This window comes from Carettochelys insculpta, chromosome 18, assembly GCF_033958435.1.
Source record: "Carettochelys insculpta isolate YL-2023 chromosome 18, ASM3395843v1, whole genome shotgun sequence".
In the NCBI taxonomy this organism is placed as follows: domain Eukaryota; kingdom Metazoa; phylum Chordata; order Testudines; family Carettochelyidae; genus Carettochelys; species Carettochelys insculpta.
In genome coordinates this window covers 4,216,080-4,239,147 of record NC_134154.1, presented here as the reverse complement: position 1 = coordinate 4,239,147, position 23,068 = coordinate 4,216,080, and the positions used below count along the sequence as shown (strand labels likewise).

Below are 23,068 nucleotides of genomic sequence, written 5' to 3'. Positions count from 1 at the left end.
TGCTCATGCTTGTTTAAAACCAGATCAGCTAGAGCAGCATGCAAAAGACCGAACAGGCTGGTGTGCTCTCATATGACAAGCGTATGACAACTTTGAAGAGCAGCGACACGTATGCCTCATTGATGAGCGTGAGAGGAATAAAGCAACAGCAGCAGCTGCACCAACAGAGCCAGGACAATTCCCTTGCCCCCGCTGTGAACGCCCATGCCATTCAAAGCTTGGGCTCCTCAGCCACATGCGAGTCCACAGCCGATGAGCTTGTGCAAGCTCAAGATGTTGTCGTCGGACATGACGGCCTACCAAAATATACGTAAGTTTAATGAGAGAAGTAGAAATTTTGCACATTTGGAGACATGGTGGGTGAGGAAATATCTTTTATTTGACCAACTTCCATGTGTGGAACTGACATTGTTAAACAGAAGAGGTTCAGTGTGTTCCACCATGTATTTAGTTGTGTATTCTGGTTATTGTCTCTAGATCTGAAAAACAACTCTGGAGTTTGAAAGCTTTTCTTTCCACTAACAGAAACTAGTTTAGTAAAAAGTATCAGAGAGGTAGCCATGTTAGTCTGTAGCTTCGAGAACAACAAGAAGTCTTGTGGCACCTTACAGACTAACAGATATTTTGGAGCATAAGCTTTTGCGGGCAAAGACCCGCTTCATCAGATGCATGAGTCCGGGGGTGGTTTCAGAGGGGTATTTAAAGAGTGGGGCCCCAGTAAAAGGGAGGGCCAGAGCTGACAAAATCTATTCAGAAAGGTGGAAATGGCCCAGTATCAATAGTACTTATCAAAAGAGGAAAAAACTAGTCAGATCAGACAGCGTGATGTGAGCCTTTGTTAGAGTCTAATGGGGAGATATTAACACCCAGGGCAGAGAAGCTGCCTTTGTAAACTGCGAGCCACTCCCAGTCTCTGTTTAATCCTTGGTTAATGGAGTCAAATTTGAAAATAAATTGCAGCTCAGAGATTTCTCTCCCCATTTGATTTCTGAAATTTCTTTGTTTCAGGACTGTCGCCCTTAAATCTGCCACTGAGTGTCTAGGGAGACTGAAGTGTTCACCCACAGGCTTCTGTACCTTACTGTTCCTGATGTCTGATTTATGTTCCTTAGTTTAGTAAAAGTTATCCCTCATCTTGTCTCCTGAGGCTCTCCTATCCTGAGACATGGGATCAAAAGGACTACAACAACACTGCAAACAAGAGTTTTGGACAATTTATTTACACTGATTTCTACTACCTTACAATATTTATTTTTCTTCTCCCATCTTCAGGTCTGCCAACACCCAGGAACAAAGTGGACAGTTGCCCTGGGCCTCCGTGATTTAAACTGGAGCCCTGAGCCTTTTAAATTGTCACCTGAGTGTCATGTGGCACACTCTGGGCAGGTCTTAGGGCTGCCTGGAGAGGTGGAGGCATCACACAGTGTGCTCTGACCAGGTAGAAATGTGGGTGGGTGCTGTAGTCCTGGTGGTACAGAGGGCTGGCTGCCATTGGCCACTGCCCTTTCTGCCTGAGGTCTTGCCAATACTGGGAGCATGGAGCCCCCTGCCCCAGTCAAAGAGCCTGGCATGTCTGTGGGCTCCCCTGATCATTTTGCTTCATCCCTAATTGTGTCACATGTTTAAGGACTGGGCCACTTGAGAGGCTGATCAAGTTACCCAATTACTTCAGTGCTTGGATTATCACCCTGAACCCATTTATGTTCATTAACAAAAAGTGCCTTAGGGAATAGAATTTTCTCAACCAAAAAAAAGTTCTGTTTTTCTATTAAAACAGGTAGGTAAAACAACAACTTCCCATCCTCCATTTACCTCAGAGCAGAGAGATAACATGCAGCTCAGTTAGACTTTCAGGTGGATTTCTCCTTCTCTTTCTGACTTGCTCTCCTTATTTTCTCCCAGGTTCTATTGCAGGGGTGGGGCACCTTCTTGGTCAAATCAGTGAGGTGGGGGGACACCACACCTGTCTAATGTAATCCAAACCGATGGAAATTTTGGTTATGTTCATGTGCAAGAAAATAAGTACAATAAACTCTTTCATATCAACAGTCCTGGGACTGGGAGGTTCCCAGATGCTCAAATGTGCCAGATGGTGGAGAGGTGTCTTCCCTCGGTTCCTGGTGCAGCTCTGTGCCTGCCAGGAGGTGGCTCTCATCCTACTCCTGCTGCAGCATGGTGGTCTGGCCCAGCTCCTTTCTCTGCCTCTTGGTGAGCAGCAGCTCTTCCCACTCACAGCTCAGCTGGTGCAGCAGCTACTCCCACTGCCAGCTGCACCACTAGGCTGCCCTTCTCCTTCACTGGCATCTCCTTCTCCTGGGTGGCCCATGGCAGGGTCTCGCCATGCCGCTCCTGCTCTCATCATGCCTGCTTCGTATAGTGGGGTTCTTCCCTCCCCTGAGGCCAGTGCATTGCTCCCCAGCACCTTAGGTCAGGTCTACATGAGACATTAAAGTTGATGGTAGATTTGCAAATCTAGCTATGGCAACTGTGTAGCTAGAACTGACTTACCTACAATCAACTTACTTGGCCACCCTCACACAGGGAGGTCAAAGGGAGAGTTTTGCCCATCAATTTCCTTTACTCCTCATGATACTGAGGAGTGCTGAGGTCCACTGCTAACCCCAGATAGTTCAATTTCATGTGTTTGTAGTAGGGTGTGCAAAATCAATCCCCAGCTTGTGTTTGCCTCACGTACCATCCTCTGCATGTTGAATAGCGACAGATAGCTGTGTTAGTCTGTATTCAGAAGTGGTCATCACCTAATAAATTATTTTGTTAGTCTTTAAAGTGCTACTTGACTGCTTTTTTGTTTTGATACCATACTCTGTTACTGTTAGAAGATGTTGATCATGTTGGGAAAGTCTTAGGAGGGGTCTGCCAGCTCTGGAAGTGGGTAGTGTCTTTTCTCCCTGGCTGTAAAAGAGATGAGTGACTTTCAGAAAATAAGAGAACTAGGGTCTGGGCTAAGCAGTTTTGAGGTAGGAACCCTAAGAATAACTAAGTCTGAGGAACAAGCTTAAACAGAGCTACTGTTAGTATCTTTGTTAATTAAATCAATATCTAGGAAAGGGTGAATTTGTAGCCAGATACACCATATGGACTTTTAGAAATAACTATGTTTTACTCCTGTAATGGACCTAGGAATTCTTTGGTCATGAGGGTTGGTTGTGATGATAATCTCAGTAATTCTGTTTTCAGAATGGTTACGACCTTTTGTGTTTTAAACAGGAAAGGAAGTATCATGTGATCAGAGTTGTGGAGACACACCCAAGACACTTTGGACTGTTTTTGTGTAACATTATGTCCTTGTGGTATATCAGCAATGCACAGGCCTCTCCGCAGGAGCCATCAAACACACTTAGCAGCAGTGCCTTTTTTATGAAAAAAAAGGGGAGAGGGTGCTCAGCTGGCTCTGCGCCCCCTCACTCCAGCCAATCCCATGGCTGGGGCTGCTGAGGTAGTACCGGCAAGAACTGGAACAAAATAGCACTGCTTATTAGGTAAGAGGTGGGTGGGAATCCTCTTTGATAGCGCTTTAGGTTTAAGAGCTAGCACAACCCCTCCTTTGTAACGCTCTCAAATTCCTTGGATAAAGAAACTAAATTTTCAATACACAGTAAAACAAATGTGAACCTATTATTAAGAGCATTCCTTTAAAAGGACAAGTATCAGAGGTAGCCATGCTAGTCTGTATCTTCAAAAACAACAAGAAGTCCTGTGGCACCTTACAGATTAACATACTTCAGAGCATAAGTTTTCGTGGGCAAAGACCTGCTTCATCATGCACTCATGTATCTGATGAAGCGAGTCGTTGCCCATGAAAGCTTATGCTTCAAAATATCTGTTGGTCTATAACGTGCCACAGGACTTCTTGTTGTTTTTAAAGGGACAGTGACTTTTCTTTCCACCAAGTAGCCTCTATTTAGCCAAACTGATCTGCTTTGTATATATGTCATATTAGCTGAAGTTGCCCTGCCCTCTTACCTTGAGCTCTGAAGGGGATTCTTCAGGGTCCAAGCTCCATCGCTCCATGTAGCGTTTTCCTTATTTTATTTGGCAAACTGTAAAGGGTTATACAGCCTGCACTTCTCATCACAGTCTGCCTTTCTGTTTACTGATAAGATCTACAGACCCAACATGTCACTCCTATGAAGGGAGATGGCTTCTTTTTGTTGTTTTAAAAGCATTACCTTCTTATGAAGAAAGATTTTGCAATGTGCTTCAGGAAGACTTTTAAAATCTCTCTCATCCAGTCTTGAAATCTTCCTCATACCAATTGTCATGGTTTTGCTGCCTTGGAATTACAGCAGGAGAGAGAACTAAGAGTGGGTTCCTGGCCTATGACTAAGGTCCCTAGGTATTAGAGTAATACGACAGCAATAGGAATATGTTTTCCTACCCAGAGTCATAATTTTCTAGCACTTAATTCCTGGTTGAATACTGTAGGACGCACGGGGCCTGTAATCTGCAGCGGACAGGGGTTGTTAGTCTTCTCAGCTAGAGTTTTACTTCAGGCTGTAATGGCTTATGCTTTGAGCTGCACTGGGAACTCCCTGCTTCGATCCCTGGAGCATCAGCCGCCTTGCAGTGGCCCACCGTGATCCCGCGGCCTCTCTCCAACCGTGCCTAGTAGGTAGAGAAAAGATATCGAAGACACAATGTCTGCACCCAGCGCTGTATTTGAACGCCTAGTTTCCATTCATCCTCGCCTCCCCGCGGGCTAACGAGCAAAGGCCCCCAGCAGGAGACTGGGGAACGAGCCAAGGAGAGAAGCAGCGAGGACGGCTTCCCCTCAGCGCTGTGACAGGGCGGCTCGGACAGACGCACAGGCCGCCGCTCGAGACCGCTCCTTAACCCCACTGTAGACAACGCCCAGCGCCCGCGGCTGAGGGAGGCTGCGCGCGCGCGCGCGCGCGGCGCGGCAGAGCTCGGTCCCCACCCCTGGGGGGCGCTCTGGCCGCAGATCCACTGGCTGCGTGACGTTAAGGCTCGTGCTGCTCGAGCTGGAGAGGCGGAGTTTTCTGAGGGTCGGGGCTAGGGCTCTTTTTCCGTGTGTGGGCGGGGCTCTCCTCCGGAGGTGGTGGCTTTGGGGGTAAAGGAGGAGTTATGGGTCAGGGAGGGCGGGCCTTGGGGGCGTGGCTTGGGCTCTTGAGTGGGAGGGGCTACCCGTCGGAGGTGGCTGGCTTCTTGGCGCGGTGGACCACGGTGACGTCTCGCGAGTGCTGCCGGGCTCTCGCGCAGCCTCGCGTTGAGTCAGTGCAGGGCCGGGCGGCGGAGGAGCTGGGTCGGAGTGGCCGGTCGCCGAGCGGGCCGGGGTCGTCGCCAGCATGAGCGGGACGTTAGCCAAGATCGCGGAGATCGAGGCTGAGGTAACCTGGGCGGGAGGGGGGCGGCGGGAGGTCCGCTACCGGGTCCCGCGACCCGCCGTGTGGCCGGAGCACTCCCGGACCCGCGCCGGGGTGACGGCCTCGCGAGCTGCTGAGGGCGGTGGGGCTGCCTGCGTTCTCCTTCCCGCTCGAGCGGCCGGAGCCTCCTGGGGGTCCTCGGGCAGCGGGAGCCGCGCCGCTGGGCCCCGAGCCCGCGCGCCCCCCTGGCTGCCTCCCTCTGGGTCTGGTAGCGGTGCGCTGTGCTGCTCCGCAGATGGCCCGGACGCAGAAGAACAAGGCCACGGCTCACCACCTGGGGCTGCTGAAGGCTCGCTTGGCCAAGCTGCGGCGGGAGCTCATCACCCCGAAAGGAGGCGGCGGCGGCGGCCCGGGAGAAGGTGGGTCTTTCCCCCGGGCTCCTTCTGCGGAGACGTCCCTTCCCGTTCCCAGGTTCAGGGTGTGGCGGTAGCTGAACGAAAGGGTGGTCTGACTTTTGGGTACCTTTTTTCCTGGAGTATCAGAGGGGTAGCCGTGTTAGTCTGTATCTTCGAGAACAGGACTTCTTGTCTTTCTCCTAGAGGTTATGTCTGCACAGCAGCTGGGAGGCGCACCCCTGTGTGCGGAGCAGTCTCACTGCATCAGCTCCAGCTAGTGCACTAAAACTGCACTGTGGTGCTGCAGCAAGGGGAGGGCGGGGGGATAGTCTCAGAATAGTGGTGATGCCTACAGTTAGGAACCAAGTTTTTGGTTTTTTGGTCAGATAAAGAGTCTCAGGCCTGTGTTGCTTTCATGGCTTGGTATTTGATAAGCAGGTTTATGGAGGATTTAGTGAAGCGGCTCTATTAGCAGAAACCTGTGTGTGTCAGTTAATGGAGCACCTTGCAGTAGCCCTCACTTTTAAGTGAGCAAGTATAGTCCATATCAGGTATGTTTCTCAGACTCAGTATCTTCAAGTGAGTAGTTTGCAGGGTGTGTCTGCATAGTAAAGCTACATGGACTGCACTTCCTCCATTGGAAAAGTGTCATGTTAATGGTCCTTCTCTCCAAAAACCAGAGAATCTTTGAACTTTGTCATTAATTTTTTTATTATGTTGTAGGTTTTGATGTTGCAAAGACTGGTGATGCTCGAATTGGGTTTGTGGGTTTTCCCTCAGTGGGGAAATCTACTCTGCTGAGTAACCTTGCTGGTGTGTATTCAGAAGTGGCAGCATATGAGTTCACCACACTGACTACTGTGCCTGGAGTCATTAGATATAAAGGAGCAAAAATACAGGTGAGACCCTCTTGTTTACAAGAAGTGGGTATGTAATTTGGCTACGGCTATAGCTGTGCTATCTTGTCTGCTGTTAATACGTTAGAGGTAAAGTAATAAGAGAATGTTTGGAGAAGATGCTTCTCAAAATCTTTTATTGAGAATTAACTTTAAATAATTCTCAAACTTCTCACTGTGTTTCTGTGAGAAAGTTCTATAGCAAGGGAGTTCTTCCACATTTTGTACAACAGGAATTGCCATATTTCATTACACCAATACAGAAAGGGAAATAAAATTTTGGGTGTTACGGTGGATAATCAGCTGAATGTGTGCTCCCATAGGGACCGAAAGGGCTAATGTGACACTTAGATGGGCAAATGGGAAATCCCAATTACGGGAACAAAGGTCTTTTTACAGCTGTTGGACAGTGGTGCAACTGCTGCTGCAGCATCACATCCAGTTTTGGTGTCCACAATTCAGCAAAGCTATTGATAAATTGTAGAGGTTCAGAGAAGCACTATGAGAATGAGGGGGTGTGGAACTGATTTAAAAACATCCTGGATGATGATAGATTTATGGACTGTGTAGTTTAGCAAAGAGAAGGTTAAGCTTTAAGGTGACTTGATTATGGTGATTATGTATCTACAGGAGGAGCACATTACAAGTAGAGAAAGATATAACACAATCCAATGGTTGGAAGTAGAAGTTAGACAAAAAAAGACTGGAAAAGGTGGTCTACCTTTTTTTCTTTTTTTAAACAGTGAGTATAATTAACCATTGGAACAGTGTGCCAAGGTAGATTTTTAGATCAGAGTTTTTTTTTTTTTCCTAATAGCTGTGCTCTATGGATTATTATGGGGCCTGTGCTACACAAGAAGTCGGTGTAGGTGATCTCAGTGGTTGCCTTTGACCCAGAAATCTATGACTGCGGCCACACTTGGCCAACACTTTGAAATGGCCATGCTAATGGCCAAATTAAAGAATACCAGAGGCGCCTCATTAGCATTCGCATGCTTCTGGCTGCGGCGCTTCGAAAGTACCCCTTTCAAACATGCTCAGCACGGCTACACGGGGGTCCTCGTCGAAAGGACCACACGCATTTTGAAGTTTCTTTCTTCGTCTCAGCTGAGAGGAAGAAGGGGATTTTGAAATGTGCAGGGTCCTTTTGAAAAGGACCCCTTGTAACCGTGCCAACCCACATGCGTTCAAAAGCAGTGCTTTTGAAGTGCTGTGGCCAACAGCATGTAAATGCTAATGAGGCACTGAATATTCAGTTCAATACCTCATTAATATTCTTCAATTTGGCCATTAGCATGACCATTTTGGAGTTTTGTCCAAGTGTGGCCACAGCCTGTGTGTAGTAGCCAAAGGGGAGACAATTGTCTGTCATCTTCTATTCAGATTCCCAGTAAATGCAGTATTTTAGAAATGGAATGAGATCCTGCTCTTCTGTGGCAAGGGAGGCATTCTGTACATAATGGATTTTCTTCCTCTCTTCCAAACACAGCTTCTTGATCTCCCAGGAATTATTGAGGGAGCTAAAGATGGGAAAGGCAGGGGCCGACAGGTCATTGCTGGTGAGTATAGTAGGCCTGGAAGAAGCAGTTTCTGGAAGATAATGGCTAAGTTGGTGGTGCGCTTGGTTTCAGAGTTGTTGTATGGGTCTGAGATTGCTTTCTGGACCCTGGAAATGTCCTATATTTCTAATGCCTTGGTAATGTTTTGGTTTTTTTATGCTGAAGTGAGTTATTTAACCTGTAGACAGTGGGGAAAGTTGCTTTTCTCCACTTGAATGGATAGATTGCCTGAAACTTTGACAATTCTAAGTGCTGAGAAGTTCTGAGTCTTCATGGCTTCTCCCCTGAAGTACTCTAATGGTTCAGTAGTAATAGAGAGAAGGCTGTGCTAGTCTGTATACTATCAAAACAAAAAAGCAGTCAAGTAGCACTTAAAAGACTAACAAAATAAATTATTAGGTGAGTTTTCGTGGGACAGACCCACTTAATAAATAATTTTGTTAGTCTTTAAAGTGCTACTTGACTGCTTTTTTTTTAAGGGCTATTTTACTGCTTTTTTGTTTTAATGGTTCAGAGGCAGACACAATTTCACATTGAAACAAGGCTGTTTTTTAGCTTATCTCACATTTGTTTCCTATGCTTATTATTGTGGTATCAAAATTTGGACACCAAGGTTATTTCTGTGAGTTAAACTCTGACCTGAAGAATGAAACATCCGCTTTAGGTGACATTAACTGACTAATTTTCAACTGGTAGTACAAATCAAATCGGTTATAGATCAAGAAAATCTAGTGATGGATCAAATATGTGATGTGACTTTTTGGTTCCTGTGTGTTTCACTGAATTCATCAGAAGACATATGCCTCATATTAAATTCAGCCATGCAGTAACTTACTACTCACCCAACATATCAGGAGTGGCACTAAAGATAATTCCTCTGTTACACTAGAAGTACAGCGTGGATAGTGAGAGAAGTGGCTATCCATGTTGCTTCTCTAAGGCTGTGTCTATACTAGCCCAAATCTTTGAAATGGCCATGCAAATGCAAATGGCCATCTTGAAGATTACTAATGAGGTGCTGAAATGCATATTCAGCGCCTCATTACCATGCCACCAGCCTCAACTCTTCGAAATTGCCGCTTTTCGCTGCTGCGCGGCTGGTCCAAAGAACCCCGCCAACTTCAAAATCCCCTTATTCCTATGAGCAGATAGGAATAAGGGGATTTCGAAGTTGGCGGGGTCCTTTTGAAAAGGACCTCTGTCTGGACGAGCTGTGCAGCAGTGAAAAGTGGCAATTTTGAAGAGCCGCAGCTGGTGGCATGCTAATGAGGCACTGAATATGCATTTTCACCCCTCATTTGAAATCTTTGAAATGACCATTTCAAAGATTTGGACTAGTGTAGACTGGTCTAGCTGTCTTCAGTTATTCCTTCTAGAAGTGAAAAAAGTTAACTAATTCTCCAGGGCCATTTAATCATTGGCCTCTGCCTCTGCTATCAAGGATACTAGGTAGGAAGGTTTAATTTCAGACTAGATGAGTTAATGTTCTCTTGTGACCTTAAAGTGTCTCAACTATAGTGTTGACATTTGTATGTGATGTAAACATCAGGAAATAAGACTAGACCTTCAGTCCTTGTAGACCTCTGAACAAACTTCAAACGGTAATTAAATTGCAGGATTCAGCCCACTGGTAGTATCTCATCTTGTCACCAACTTTGATGGATTTCTTTTTTTTTTTTTTTTTTTCTTTTGTCTAGAAGTATTGTGCTTTTGATAGGGTGTGGGCATTTACCCTTTTTAAGGAATTTTGTTTTCTGGTCCTCAGTTGCTCGAACCTGTAACCTCATTTTGATTGTTTTGGATGTATTGAAACCACTGGGACACAAAAGGATCATTGAAAATGAACTGGAGGGCTTTGGAATACGGCTGAATAGCAAACCTCCAAACATTGGCTTTAAGAAGAAAGATAAAGGTGGCATCAATCTCACAGCCACGGTCAGTATGAAAATTTCAACATGTTGTTATGAGGGATTCAGAAGGCTGCTTGATTCTAGGAAGATGCTTAATCTGTGAATGGAGAATTTGGAAACACTGGCTCTGTGCCTTGGAAAGGGTATTCCTTTTGCAGCTGGAGTACTCATTCTTAAAACAAGTACTGCTTCCAGAAGGTCACTGTTACAGCTATGTGACCGGTAGTGGTGCTCTTGAAAACATCTTACTACAGCCATTAGTGGGAAATGGGATCAGTAAGATAACACAGGTTGAATCTCTCTAATCCAGTACCCTTGGGACCTAACCAGTGCTGGCTGAGAGAATTTTTCCAAACTATGTGAGATCAATATTGTCTAGCAGCATTTACCAACACTGTCACTGCCTACTGGACTCCTAGAAGACATTTAGGGGTAAATAACGCTAAATAACAGCACAGAACACTGATAGCCAGGACTGGTTGTAACTTTATAGGACTGCAGGAAACTTGGCCACACCCATGATAAGTGGTCATTTGGCTAACTAAAATCAAGCTGGATTATGGATGTTGCTGGATGGGAGAGCTCCAGACTAAAGAGGTTCAACCTGTGCTATGAACTGAAATTTCTCTCCACTGTCCCTAAGACATCTATGCCAGAAGCATTAACTCTAGTGAAGTGCAACATATTATTCTTTGTCTGTGTGCAGTTTGTGCTAGGTGCTACCATCAATAATTGTAATAGCTTACTGAATGTAAACTTCTCCATTCCCTATGTAACATTGTGTCTGTGTCTATGTTTACAGTGTCCGCAGAGTGAGCTAGATGCAGAAACAGTTAAGAGCATCTTAGCTGAGTATAAAATTCACAATGCTGATGTCACACTGCGCAGTGATGCCACTGCTGATGACCTAATTGATGTTGTTGAAGGAAACAGGTACTGTGTCAGGTTATGGAAATCCTGTTGTGTGATTGTCATACCTATATTTAAATTACAAATAAGCCCATGATTCTACAAAGTCTGTTTCCAATACAAGCCAAATTACTGGTGCGGTTTCATAGCTGCTCTTCAGTGTTTGTTTTTGCACAAGGGGTGCGTCTACACTAGCCGGCTACTTCGAAGTAGCTGGCACAACGTTGAAATACCACGTGTTGCATCTACATGCGCCATGTGCTATTTCGATGTTGAAATAGACATTAGGCGGTGAGACGTCGAAATTGCTATTCCCATCCGAAGATGGGAATAGCGCCCTACTTCAACGTTCAATGTCAAAGTAGGGCATGTGTAGACGATCTGGGTCCTGCTCCTTCGAAATAGTGGGGTCCTCCATGGCAGCCATCAGCTGAGGGGTTGAGAGACATTCTGTCCAGCCCCTGCGGGGCTTTACGGTCAGCGCGTGCTGCAGCTGGGGGTCCATGCTGTGTGCACAGGGTCTGCAACCAGTTGTTGGCTCTGTGGCTCTTGTGCTGTGCAGGTCAAGTGTGTCTGGGAGGGGCCCTTTAAGGGAGCATGCTGGCCCCTTATTTTGGCGTGCGTGCGTGCGCGCGCGCTCCACATTTCCTTCAGGGTCGGCTCCTTTCGATGTTCCCCGGCACTACTTTGACATTGAATGTCGATGGCACCAGCCCTGGAGGATGTGTAGATGATACGTGTCGAAGTAGCCAATTTTGATGTCCTGACTTCGAAATAGGCTACTTTGATGTAGTCTGCTAGTGTAGATGTAGCCAAGGAGAGTAGAATGGAGTAATTTTGGGTGCTACTGATATCTTCCTATCATCTTGTTTCCTTTGCAGAGTTTACATCCCATGCATTTATGTGCTGAATAAAATTGACCAGATTTCCATTGAAGAATTGGATATAATTTACAAGGTGCCACACTGTGTACCCATTTCTGCTCACCACCGGTGGAATTTTGATGACCTTTTGGAAAGAATCTGGGACTACCTCAGGCTGGTGCGAATGTGAGTCCTGATGACTGCTGCTGTTCAGCATAGTCGGGTAGAGGATTAGCTGAGAATCCTTAGTTTATTCATTCTAGATATAATGGCTTCTTGCAATCAGGTACAGAACATTGTAATAAAACAAATGTGTTGTTTTGATATGAAATCAAAGGCCATAGAGTTTGTCTGTGTGATTGGGACAACAAAGAAGGGAGCTGTTTCTCCAGCATTGGGATCAGAGTTGCCTTATTTCATAGTAGGAAGATGAGAGATACTATGAAAGGATAACTTAAAAAAAATCAAAGGACTCCCACCAGAGTCTCAAGAATTGCTCAAGATGTGACTTAAAGTGGTGTGGAAACAAAACCTTGCTATGTTAAGACTCTTGAATAGGGGAGGAGGCACTGAGACTTATTGGTCACTCTATTGCAGCTACACCAAACCTAAAGGACAGTTACCAGATTATACTTCTCCTGTGGTGCTTCCGGACTCCAGGACTACTGTAGAAGACTTTTGTATGAAGATTCACAAAAATCTCATTAAAGAATTTAAGTAGTAAGTATGGTCTGCAAAAGACTGCTATATGCCAGAAACTTGGTAACCCTTTCTCCTTTCCCCCTGCATACTCTTTCCAGTGATAGAATTTGGGCCAAGCTTTTTTAACTTATTTTCTGCAGGATATTCCTGAATGGCAGGATTTAAATTTCCAGCCGGACTGCAATAGTAACTGAAGACTGGACTATAATTCTATCAGGAATAGTTAGTCTAGATAACCCCTTTGATTCACTCTAACCCTGTGATTCTATGCTTAGATTTAACATTTCTTTAGTGTTGTCAGCCTTACTTGTGAAATTGTCTCCTTTAGAATATAAATGTTTAAAAGCAACAAAATAGCAGTAATCCACAGCCTGATAAGTGCTTTTCCTATCTATACAAGTGACCCTGTTTAGCTGTAAGAGTAGCTGTGAGTTAAGTTGTTGCCTTCTGCATTTCTTGGCTACTTTTGCTCTTTATTTGGACTTGAGAAATATTGCCTGAGCAGGTAGTTCTATATGGGTGAAAGCTAAGCTTGTATGCATAATGCTGTCTTCTCTATCTACAGACTTGTACTAGCCTGTCACACTAACTAGTGTCATGTTATTTCTGTTTAGTGCACTGGTATGGGGTTCATCAGTTAAACACAATCCACAGAAGGTTGGCAAAGATCACACACTTGAGGATGAAGATGTCATTCAGATTGTGAAGAAATAAAATTGTTCTCACTCACTGGCTGTGATTGATTTTGTCAGCTTTTTCCTTAGGTATGGGGGAGAAAGATGACTTTATGGTAGTTCCTTACTTTGTGATAGAATGACAGACATGTTGATTATTATAAGGTAGTGTTTCTCTTAGAGGACTGGGTGTGAAACTGGATATTTGTATATTTCCCAAGGGTAAAGATTAAAATAAACTTTGTCAGCTTTAAAGTGGCTTACTACAGCTCCTATCCTTTTCAGCAGGAATAAACTTGAGAAATGATTCTTTACCAGGGCAGAGCTCAGCTATAAGCCCTACTTTCAGAGGAGGAGCTGATTAACTTTTGAAAAAGGTGTTAGTGTTTAGAGAGTGGGCCCTGTAGGGTGAGTTAAGATGATTTTTCATATGCCTGGTGCTTAATCTTGCAGCTCTGTGATACAGAAGGCTGAGGGATTCTACTTCATAGTATCATCTCCTGTTGCATAATAAGGATATGGACCTGTATTTTATTGAAACTTAAGCATTTTCCTTTGCTCTTAAAGTTTTTGCTCAGGGGGTAAGTGATCACTGAATGGGATAGCCTTTGTCTAGTTTTGGAGGGGATGGGATAAAAGCTTGAAAAGGGAATTTTGGATTACCTAGTGCAGTGCTGATGGTGTAGCCTTTCCCAGTTTAGCCAGATTCTGCCAGTTGACTTTAATTCACCTGTTACTGATGCTTTAAGTTGTAAGGGAAAGATAACTAGTCATGAAGTGAATCTTACATTAAAAGGAATCCTACAAATTGCTATTAAGCTAGTCAGAAAATGTTCTCTGCTGCTATAAGTTTTTCCTTCTACCAAAGAATGTATTAGAATGTTTTCATGGGAATTGGCACTGTCTATTGTGCATGCTGTTGCTGTGACTAGAAATTAGAGTAGCCTAGAACTTCTCCCTTATTGCTAAACAAACAAGGCTATTCTTTAGACCAAAGTTGCATCTGTGACAGAAGCAAGGTATCACATCTTTGTTGACAAGCCAGCTGCATTATATATACATACTACTGTAGTAGTCTTAGTCTGCATTGAGCATTATAGTGAAGGCCATTCATACAACTGTAAAAGCTGAACAACTGAGCCTCCATCAGGAACTTAATTGCTCTTGTGCAATTTCAAAGAGGCTTCAGTGTTTATTTGCTTATTCCTAACAGGATTGTAGTAGCTACAATCCTCTCCTTGCTAATAATGGATTAATACCTCCTCCTGAAGCACACCCTCCCCCTGCTGAAGAGCAGTGGTGTAGTGAACACCTGTGCTATATCCCTAATTAGTCTAATAGCTACAGTTGTAGATTTACCCCTAGGATAATCTGCAAAAACACTGAATTTTGAGAAACCAATACTGGCCATAAGCATGTGCCTGTAGCCTTAATGGGGCATGGAATGACAACTAGGTTTTTTGGTCAGACTGAGTAGGTGAAGGAAAATTCCTCCAGGCACCAGCCTAGAATTAGGGCTACATAAAGCTATACCCTTCACTGTAACATTAGAGTCAAATCACAAAAAATCCAGTCTGACAACTCTGCATTCTCTGCCCCCTCCACCACAAAAAAACCTTACAGCATAAACTATTCCCATTGAAGCAAGGTCTTGCTCCAAGGCTGCACTAGAGCACAGATATGGGATGACCAAATGAACAACAGAAAACAGTTACTGCATTTGAAAAATAAGTGGGGGGCTTTGATTTATAGCTGTTTCCTATAGAGTTACTCACTTTCAACACATGGCTAAAAGTGTCCAGGTAGTAGGACACAAAAGCAGCAAGTCAGTAACAAACAGGGCAGCTGTCAGCTAGTGAAGAACCAATCTGTTTAATAGCTGAGACAGAAAGCTGGTAGAATTGACTTTATTTACAGAATGCTATTGGAAGGGTCAAACAATTGTGAAAAGTTTTACAAAGATGAGCTGTGATTGTTTCACATAACAAGGTCAATGGAGTATGAATAACCAGTGTGAGACTCTATAAATATTGGTGATCCCAATGAATTCCACATTAGAGGTGCCTATCTGCTATTTCTACACAAGCAGTCTGATCTGAAACTTATTCCAGACTGCTGGTAATTGTATATAGTACAGTCAAGTGATTTTCTGCTGCTGGTTTTGTATTCAGCAAGATTAGGGAAGAGCAAATCCTGGTGTAAATTTGGAGTTTGCTTTCACTTTTTAGAAAAGCATCTATGGATTAACAGGTAGACAGCAGTACTAGATTTCAAGTGAAAGTGAATGGGGAACTAGGCAGTGGATAGTATAACAAACTAGCTGTTCAGAAAAAAAAAAATCAAAGACTTAAAAAAAAACATTAAAATGCAGAATAAGCTCACAAAACATCCTCACTCAAAATGCTTCTGAAGGGAAAGCCAAAAGCTAGGATTTTCACAGCAATTGCATCAGATGCATGCTAGACTGGAACAGGTTGTTGAGACTTCCCTCCAAAAAAATATAACTGGAGATAGCCACAGGCACTTGTTGTGTGCTGCTATTGAAATATAGAATGGAGGGTCACAGGAAGGGTAAGAATTTAAAGGCTCTATTTTTAACCTTTAAGTTTTGGGAAGATTCAAGTTAAAAAGCAGTAGTACAGCTAAACAAGAGGACTAGGGCCAATCCTTCTGTAAGCACTATGACAGCCCATACAGGACACATCTATCCTGACAGAAAATGGAGCAACCTGTGAATTCTGCCAACTGAAGGACTGAACCTCTGATTATTGCTCCATCTCATCTTTGAAGCTGTTTTAAAAATTATGCTAGTCGTCTTTGATGGGGGATGGGCAGGGGGAAAGCAAAAGGAATTGGACATCTTACAAAGGAGCAAGTTGTGGACTTTTACTTCAAAGTTCAGCTACACTGAATCTGCACATTACATAAGACAAGGAAAAATATGCTTTGAGGGGGAGACATGAGAAACAGCCAGAGGTAAATCAGCTCTCTCGACTCACTTGGATTTTTAACTTTAATCTTGAACAGAAGTCTCACATGTACAAGGGAGGAGATCCAAACTATTAAGCACAACTAAAGCTCAACTTATCAGCTACTTTTATGTACAGCTGTATAGGCTCAAAAAAGCTATTCTAGGTTTATATACAAAAAGATTGTTTATACACAAGTCTGTACACAAGTGTCTATACATTTAATTTTCTGCAGGAGGAACCCTTAGCTGCTCCCTCTACACAAAAGGATATCACTTCATTCACATATATTACAAAACAAAAAATAGACATTTCCAGGATTAAACTGGCTTTGTATTGCATCCAAATGTCTTCAGGCTTTATGGTTCAAGCCATAAAGGATCCTTTAGTCTTGACCCAGACATGGAGACCAGGACAGGTGCCATGTGCTTTAGTCTCTTGAAAATAAGTTCTGCACAGAGTGCTAAAAATAAAAGCCCCAAAACAAACAGGTGAAGCACAAAACGTATACTATCAGGACTTTTGCCAGTCTAAAGAAACCACTACCCATCCTCCTAGAGGTCATTGCTCACTGTCGATATTCCAGTTCATCTACACTGATGACTTTTGATGGCATAGAAGGGAGGGGCTGCTGCAAAACATCTGAGCCAAACCATTTTGCAAGGCCAATAGGAGAACCGCTTCTCTGGCTGGTGCGATGGTCAAGCTGTGAGGGTACATGAGGCAGTCCGGTCCGCAATGGCACATTCTGAGGGGTGGTTTGCACACCAACAGCAGATCCCTGTGCTCCAGAGGCTGGAGAATGGAGAACTATTAGAGATAAGAGGCAAATTAAGGCCAGGAAAAAACCTTTCAACAGAACTTGTGAATACATGGCTAAGATGCAAAATGGACAGGACAACCACGAGCTACTGTTGAGTTAAGTGTTTGAGACTAAACTGCATGTTGAGCATATTGATAATATTGTGCAAGGGCATTTGCGAATTCAAACAGTACATTGTTCAGATGCAGATGAGGTTCCCCAGTGTCATCTGAAAGACAGAGCAGCAGTATAGAGGTCTTAGATAGAATTAGCAAGACTTGTGAGCTACCCAAGGCCCAGCTAAAGGGGGTGGGTGGGAAGAGTAGTAGCTGCTCAATCTGAGTGGGTGGCATAAGCCTTGTGCCACAGACTGCTAAAAAACCATCACTATTACACAGGGTGCATGCAGTCATGCCACTGTTAAGTGGAAAGGTTTAACATGAGCTATCTAAGGAGTTTACACTCTCCCATGGAAGTGCAGTTCTCATGGATGAGCTTCCTACATAGCACTGGAGGTTAACACTGTAGCATAGAGGTACCACACACCTTCAGATAGCTACATTCAATGAACATGGAACAAATACAAAGGGGTTCTTATGCTGCAGATCAGAGTTCTAGCAAGTCACAATTATCTTGTGTTCTACTGTTTAAACCTACCTGATCGCTGTAGTTGCTGCTGCATCATAGCCAGCTGCAGAGATGTTCCAGAGCGTGGGTTTAAGAGGTGATGTCCAGTTGTTGGACATGGATAAAAAGGCTGGCCAAGGATGGGAGTAGATATTCCTTGTATGTGAGACAAGTCCACCCCTGGAGGAATCATACCTGATTGATTAGACAAGGTTGGGGGAGGCTTATTACTTTATTATAAAATCAGAAATATAGAACAGGGATATTTGTAAGGCACACTAGTTTAATTGCTGGTTTGCGAGATTACAGTCAGCCTGATGAAAGGAGTTTGTTGTAGTGGGGAAAAACAGCCTATTGGCAGTAATCACCACAGGTCTTATCAATATGTAAGGCCATCAGTGCTTCTTATGAGGCTAAGCAGCAGTTATTGTGATGTTTCACCTTACCAGTTAAATGGTACAAGTAGTAGGATTACCTGCTTGCAGCAGAGGAAGATGTTGTGGATGCACTCCCTGTGCCAGCATCCTCTGAACCAGTCCTGGATGCAGTTGATGAGTAGGTCGCACAATTGGTACATGAGGAACAAGGGGTACCTGGTGAACAGGACGGAGGAAAGGAGCCCCTGGTACAGGAGATGCTGTGGTAGGAGTCTTTCTTCCAGTTGATTTAGGCCTGTAGTCTTGTTCTTTGGTGCAACGGTTTGGCTGAGAAAGTGGTGTAGAACATGCAGAGCGTTGCAATGCAGATAGTTTGGTACCGATAGCAGGTGAAGTATCTTGATCTGCATTCTCCACCAAGCTAGCAGACAGTAAGTTATCTGCAGACAAATTGAAGTGACCATTAAGGTGCCACAGGGACGACTTGTTTTTGAAGATACAGACTAACTTGCTACCACTGTAATACATTAAAGCTGATTGCTAGTTGTGTAATATACAAAAGGCTGACTTTTAAAGCTAGTCTGGAAGATGTACAAAAGTGAGTTGTCAGATGTCTTCTTACCACTTCCCCCACCCGATTCCTTCAGCCTTCCTTTTGACTGCTGAAGCAGTAATTGAAAAAGTCAAAATCCTTGAATGAAAACTCACTGTTTCAGCTTTATTAAAGACTCCTGCGGAGACACTGATAAGCTATACAGGAATCTTATCTGAAAATTGCTCAGTACAGTGATGTCCCTCAAACCCAAGCTCTTCAGATAAGTTCCAAGAGTACACCAATGATACCCTTCTAGCCCTTGGGTTGGATGAAGTCTTGACTGCTAGAAGAGCATGCCTGGAAATCTAGTTAGACTGGTTATAATACACATCTTCACTATACTAGCACAATTGGTTCCCAACTTTCTGCTCAGGGCAAAAACTTTAGAGGGACATTAAAATTCCCACTAAAATACATGTAAAAGTATCTGATTCATTCCAAGTGCTTGTAATTCAGTGAAGGAGTGACAGAACATGGTGCTGCTTTTGAAAAGGAAGTGAACTTTGGGTTTGGGGGGTTGGAAAGGGTTAGAACCTGGTGGCAGGTTGGGTTGGGGGGAAGAAGAGGGATTCAGGCTGCACTAGGTTGAAGCCACAGGGCTGGTGGGGTTTTAGGCTTGTATTTGCAGGAGGCTGGGGGGGAGGAAGGGGGAGTTCATTCATCTAGTGAGCAAAGGTAGGCATATGTCCCTTGTTTTCACTAGTACTCATTTAATGAAAGATACCCTCAAATCTAGCTTATTTCTCTACAAAGAGAATTGTCTTCTCTATGAGTGCATTCTTAGGGGTAGACAGCCAGCCAGACTTATCACTGCTGAAATCAATCACATGCAAATTGGACACAGTCCTTACTTTTAGCACCCAATCCTTGGCCTCTAAGGCTGAGCAGACCCACAACCACACTGAATATTTCCCGAGTTAGAAGTAAATAATGCACAAGATCAGTTCTTGTCTACAAATTTTCACCTTTGGGAAAGACAAGCTTGTCATTATCCTTTAAACCAACTTCTACTTCCACAAAGCTAAACTGCTGTGGAAGTGATGGGGCAAAGAGGGAGACTGCTGAGAAACAGTTACACAGAATACTCCTGCATAGCCTGGTAACCAAGGGCTGTGTCAGAGGATGCCATGTCCATTACTATTTAGTTAAGATATGGAAAGTGTGGCTCTCTGCATCTTCAGAGGCTCCCCCCCCACCCCAGCACACTCCTCCATTGCAGCAACATCTAAGCTCACTCTTCCAGTGTATGCTCATACCAATTTTAGATTAGAGGTTCAAGCATTACCTTTGACCAAAGCTCAATTTTGCAGAAAAGTTAATCTGTGGATAGACTAACCACCTGATGTACCACAAGACTATTTACATCTAGCCACATGAAACTTTAAAATATCTACCCCTCACATCAACTTTTAGTTGTTCACCTTTAAGCAATGTTTGGCTCTTGAGGTCATTGTAACCACTTTTATGCCCCAATCTTCCATTGCATTTGAAGCTAGTTCTACAACTATATACAAAAAAATCTTAAAGGTGCTGCTGAGGAGTTTGGAAAAAAAATCTGCTACTGGGCCACTGCGGAAGGGAGAACTCTTTTGCTGTGCTATATTCTGACAGTTGGAGTGACTGGTCAATTTGGAGAAAGGCTGCTGTTTTAGTGACTGGTCAGATGCAGTTATGGTATCTTCAGTATGTATTTCACAATTCTGGTCTACCCTCTCTGCCATGCTACTTTTATTGGGTAAACTAACTTATCCTTTAATTGTAGAGTGGCAGCTGCCACAAGAACCCTGTTTGCAAGTTTAAGCCAATCGCAGTATTTAGTTTTTTCAGGTCACCCTTTAAAGAAGCTGTTCTGTCAGTTAACTGTATCCAAGAGGACCTAACCTTAAGGAAAGTGAGTTCAGAGCTTGCAACAGCAATGGAATTTTGTTCTGGGAGAGCTAAGATAGCTTACTATTAAGAGTTACAGAAAGGTCTGGAACTACACCTTTAAGGAGTGGGACTGTTAACTCTGCATTAGAGGACTGGACTTGAATTTAAGGAATAGGGAAATCCACAAAAGTAGAACAAACAAAAAAGTTGTGGCTTGCTGATTCTATGTTCAAGAACAAAGCCATTACAATACCTTCATTTGTCCTTTGACCATCTTTATTATCACTAGTTTTCATTTTCCCAGATACTGGCTCCTCCTTACTTTTTTCTTTGCTTTCATACATCTTACGAATCACTGAGGTAGGTGTGAATGAAGGAGAGAGCTGTGAAAAGAATAACTGATAATGAACTAAAAAGAGGTATTAAACATTTCATATACCTACAGAGGGTGTTACAAGGAGAAGGGAGAAAAGTTATTCTCCTTAGCCTTTGAGGACAAGCAGCAGTGGGGCTTAAACTGCAGCAAGAAAGGAAAAGTTTCATATCTAAACCTAATGTCTAAAACTGTCAGGGTGGTTAACTACTGGAATAAATTGCCTAGGGTGGTTGTAAAATTTCCATCATTGGATATTTTAAGAACAGGTTAGATAAATATCTAAACGGGTGATATAGATGTGCTTGGTCCTGCTTTGTGGGCAGGAAACAGGACTTTGACCTCTTGAGGTCCTTTACAATTATTCCCTGTTAATGTGCAAGTGTCAAATCAGAACCCTGGACAAAGCCACAATGCTCACCTGATACACTAGTAATCCAGTTATGCCTAATATAGTTGAACCAGAAATAGGGGAGTGAGCAAAAATCTGTGTTCATTCGTTTCCTTTTAGCCACAGTTTGCACAGTGCATGAGTTTACTTAATATCAGAAAATTAAAAAAATTAGAACAAGGGCTGTGTTTGCTGAAGGATTTGTCAGCGCTTTAAAATCATAGCCTCTTAATCGCCTTTCAAGCACAGTAGCTATTCCTGAAAACAACTTCATAGAGCACCATGAGTCTTTCTGGTCTATCTCAAATCTACTTTGATTACAGAATAACTTGATGTAAACAGGCCCTTAGATTCTCAGGAAGGCCTCCCTTCCCAAAATTACCCAACATCTTTTGCAACCATACTACTTGCTTATGTGGAAGCACTTAAGGGGTATTTTTTGTTTGATGCAGCAGCCTGAAAGAGTAAGAATGCGGTATCCCAAGTTCTTGCCATAGGACACCAGCAAATACTCTGCAGACCAGCTAGGGAACTACTGTCTTTGTATCAAGGGGACTTCTGTGTTGCAGTACATATTTTACAGACTGAATGTCTCTTGTCTGGCACCCTTGGGACTGGACCACTGCCAGATGAGTTTGCTGCACAATAGGAGGTCAGTATTTTCTAGCACATTAACACTTCCACTGCTTACTGAGCTCTTAGAAAACATTTAGTGATAAGTTACAGTTAAATAGTACAGAACCAGTTGCTAGAAACTAAGTTTATGGGACCATGGGAAACTTGGCCACATGCATAAGTAGTCATCTGGCTAACTAAAATAGCGTCTGATTACAGAATGCTGGACAAGAACATTCTGAATTTGAGAGGTTCAACCTGTACTTTGAGTTTAAAATCAAATTTGTCAATTGTAGATTAACTGATCACATGACTTTCATAGACTTCAGTTTAATTCATTGTCACTTGAAGTTTCTACTGAAGGCCCAGATTCTCCTAGAGTAGCCATGATTTTAGAGCAACTCCTAATCTAATTATATGAGTACTTAGTACTTTTGGGGGAAGAACCCAAGCCCCTTTGTGTCTCAAGCTGGGAACTCAAACATTAAAAAGGCACTAAAAAAAAATCCATAGTCATGGAAACACAGGCCTTCATGTTAATCCTTAACTACATTTTCATATTTAAAAAAAAAAAAAAAAAGAGAGGGGTTGAGGGCATTTTTCCAAATCTAAGGGGCAATTCAAATGAGGTTAAGGAAATAGAACCACTACAGTCTTTCAAATGACCATATTATGACATCTGACATGCCAATAGATGTTAACCAGTCACAAGTAGTTATGCTCCAACTGTATTAATCTTTAAGTTGTTTACAACTAAGATAGTTCAAAAATGACAAATATGCTGCTTTAAAGTAAAATGTAGAAGGTGGGTTGAGGAAATACTACATTAACATGTATCCAAGTACTGACCATGCTCGTGATGGATGCAGTAGGGGCTGGAGAAGATGTATTGCCTCTGTGGCCTGGTGCAGGAGACTTAGTCACTCGCTGCTGCCTATGAACAAACATGAAAACTGAAGGAGGTCAAGGCAGCATTAGTATCTTTCACATTTGATGCTAACAAACTGGCAGAATTTAGGATATACCAAAAGCAACCACCAGAAATACTTTGATACCTGGGCAAAAATGCACCCTTTAGTCAATTACTTCCTGCTTCAAAAAAGTTATTGTATTTAAATTGCAGTGTGATCTTTTCACTGTGCTGTTCAAGAAAGAGAAACCCGTATCGCTGACTTTTCCCTTTAGATTCAATTTCTA

General features: G+C 43.4%; 2 protein-coding genes across 9 annotated transcripts in view; one reads left to right on the top strand and one right to left on the bottom strand.

Annotated features, from left to right (window-relative positions):
* The first annotated feature begins 5,233 nt into the window (after positions 1–5,233).
* On the top strand, positions 5,234–13,308 carry DRG1 (developmentally regulated GTP binding protein 1). The gene is made up of 9 exons (XM_075012493.1): positions 5,234–5,369; positions 5,641–5,764; positions 6,464–6,639; positions 8,126–8,195; positions 9,961–10,130; positions 10,908–11,038; positions 11,896–12,063; positions 12,475–12,597; positions 13,194–13,308. Exons 1-9 carry the CDS (start codon positions 5,328–5,330, stop codon positions 13,291–13,293), a joined length of 1,104 nt encoding a protein of 367 aa, XP_074868594.1. The 5' UTR covers positions 5,234–5,327; the 3' UTR covers positions 13,294–13,308.
* A 2,944-nt stretch (positions 13,309–16,252) lies between these two features.
* Positions 16,253–23,068, bottom strand: part of EIF4ENIF1 (eukaryotic translation initiation factor 4E nuclear import factor 1) — a 38,411-nt gene continuing 31,595 nt past the window's right edge. For 5 of the 8 annotated variants that reach the window (XM_075012689.1, XM_075012693.1, XM_075012696.1 and 2 more), the window contains 5 exons: positions 22,721–22,805; positions 20,746–20,875; positions 18,127–18,468; positions 17,682–17,846; positions 16,253–17,032 (listed from right to left, as the gene is read on the bottom strand). In XM_075012689.1, coding sequence (XP_074868790.1) covers positions 16,791–17,032; positions 17,682–17,846; positions 18,127–18,468; positions 20,746–20,875; positions 22,721–22,805 — 964 coding nt within the window. In that variant the 3' untranslated portion in view covers positions 16,253–16,790. The remainder of the gene's footprint in view (positions 17,033–17,681; positions 17,847–18,126; positions 18,469–20,745; positions 20,876–22,720; positions 22,806–23,068) is intronic. The other 3 variants (XM_075012690.1, XM_075012694.1, XM_075012691.1) reach the window with 2 other exon arrangements.

Excerpts from the sequence above, each read along its gene's own strand:
- DRG1 (XM_075012493.1), top strand. The coding sequence starts at position 5,328 with ATGAGCGGGACGTTAGCCAAGATCGCGGAGATCGAGGCTGAG. Across the intron at positions 5,765-6,463 it reads CGGCGGCGGCCCGGGAGAAG|GTTTTGATGTTGCAAAGACT; the intron begins GTGGGTCTTTCC and ends ATTATGTTGTAG. Across the intron at positions 6,640-8,125 it reads ATAAAGGAGCAAAAATACAG|CTTCTTGATCTCCCAGGAAT; the intron begins GTGAGACCCTCT and ends TTCCAAACACAG.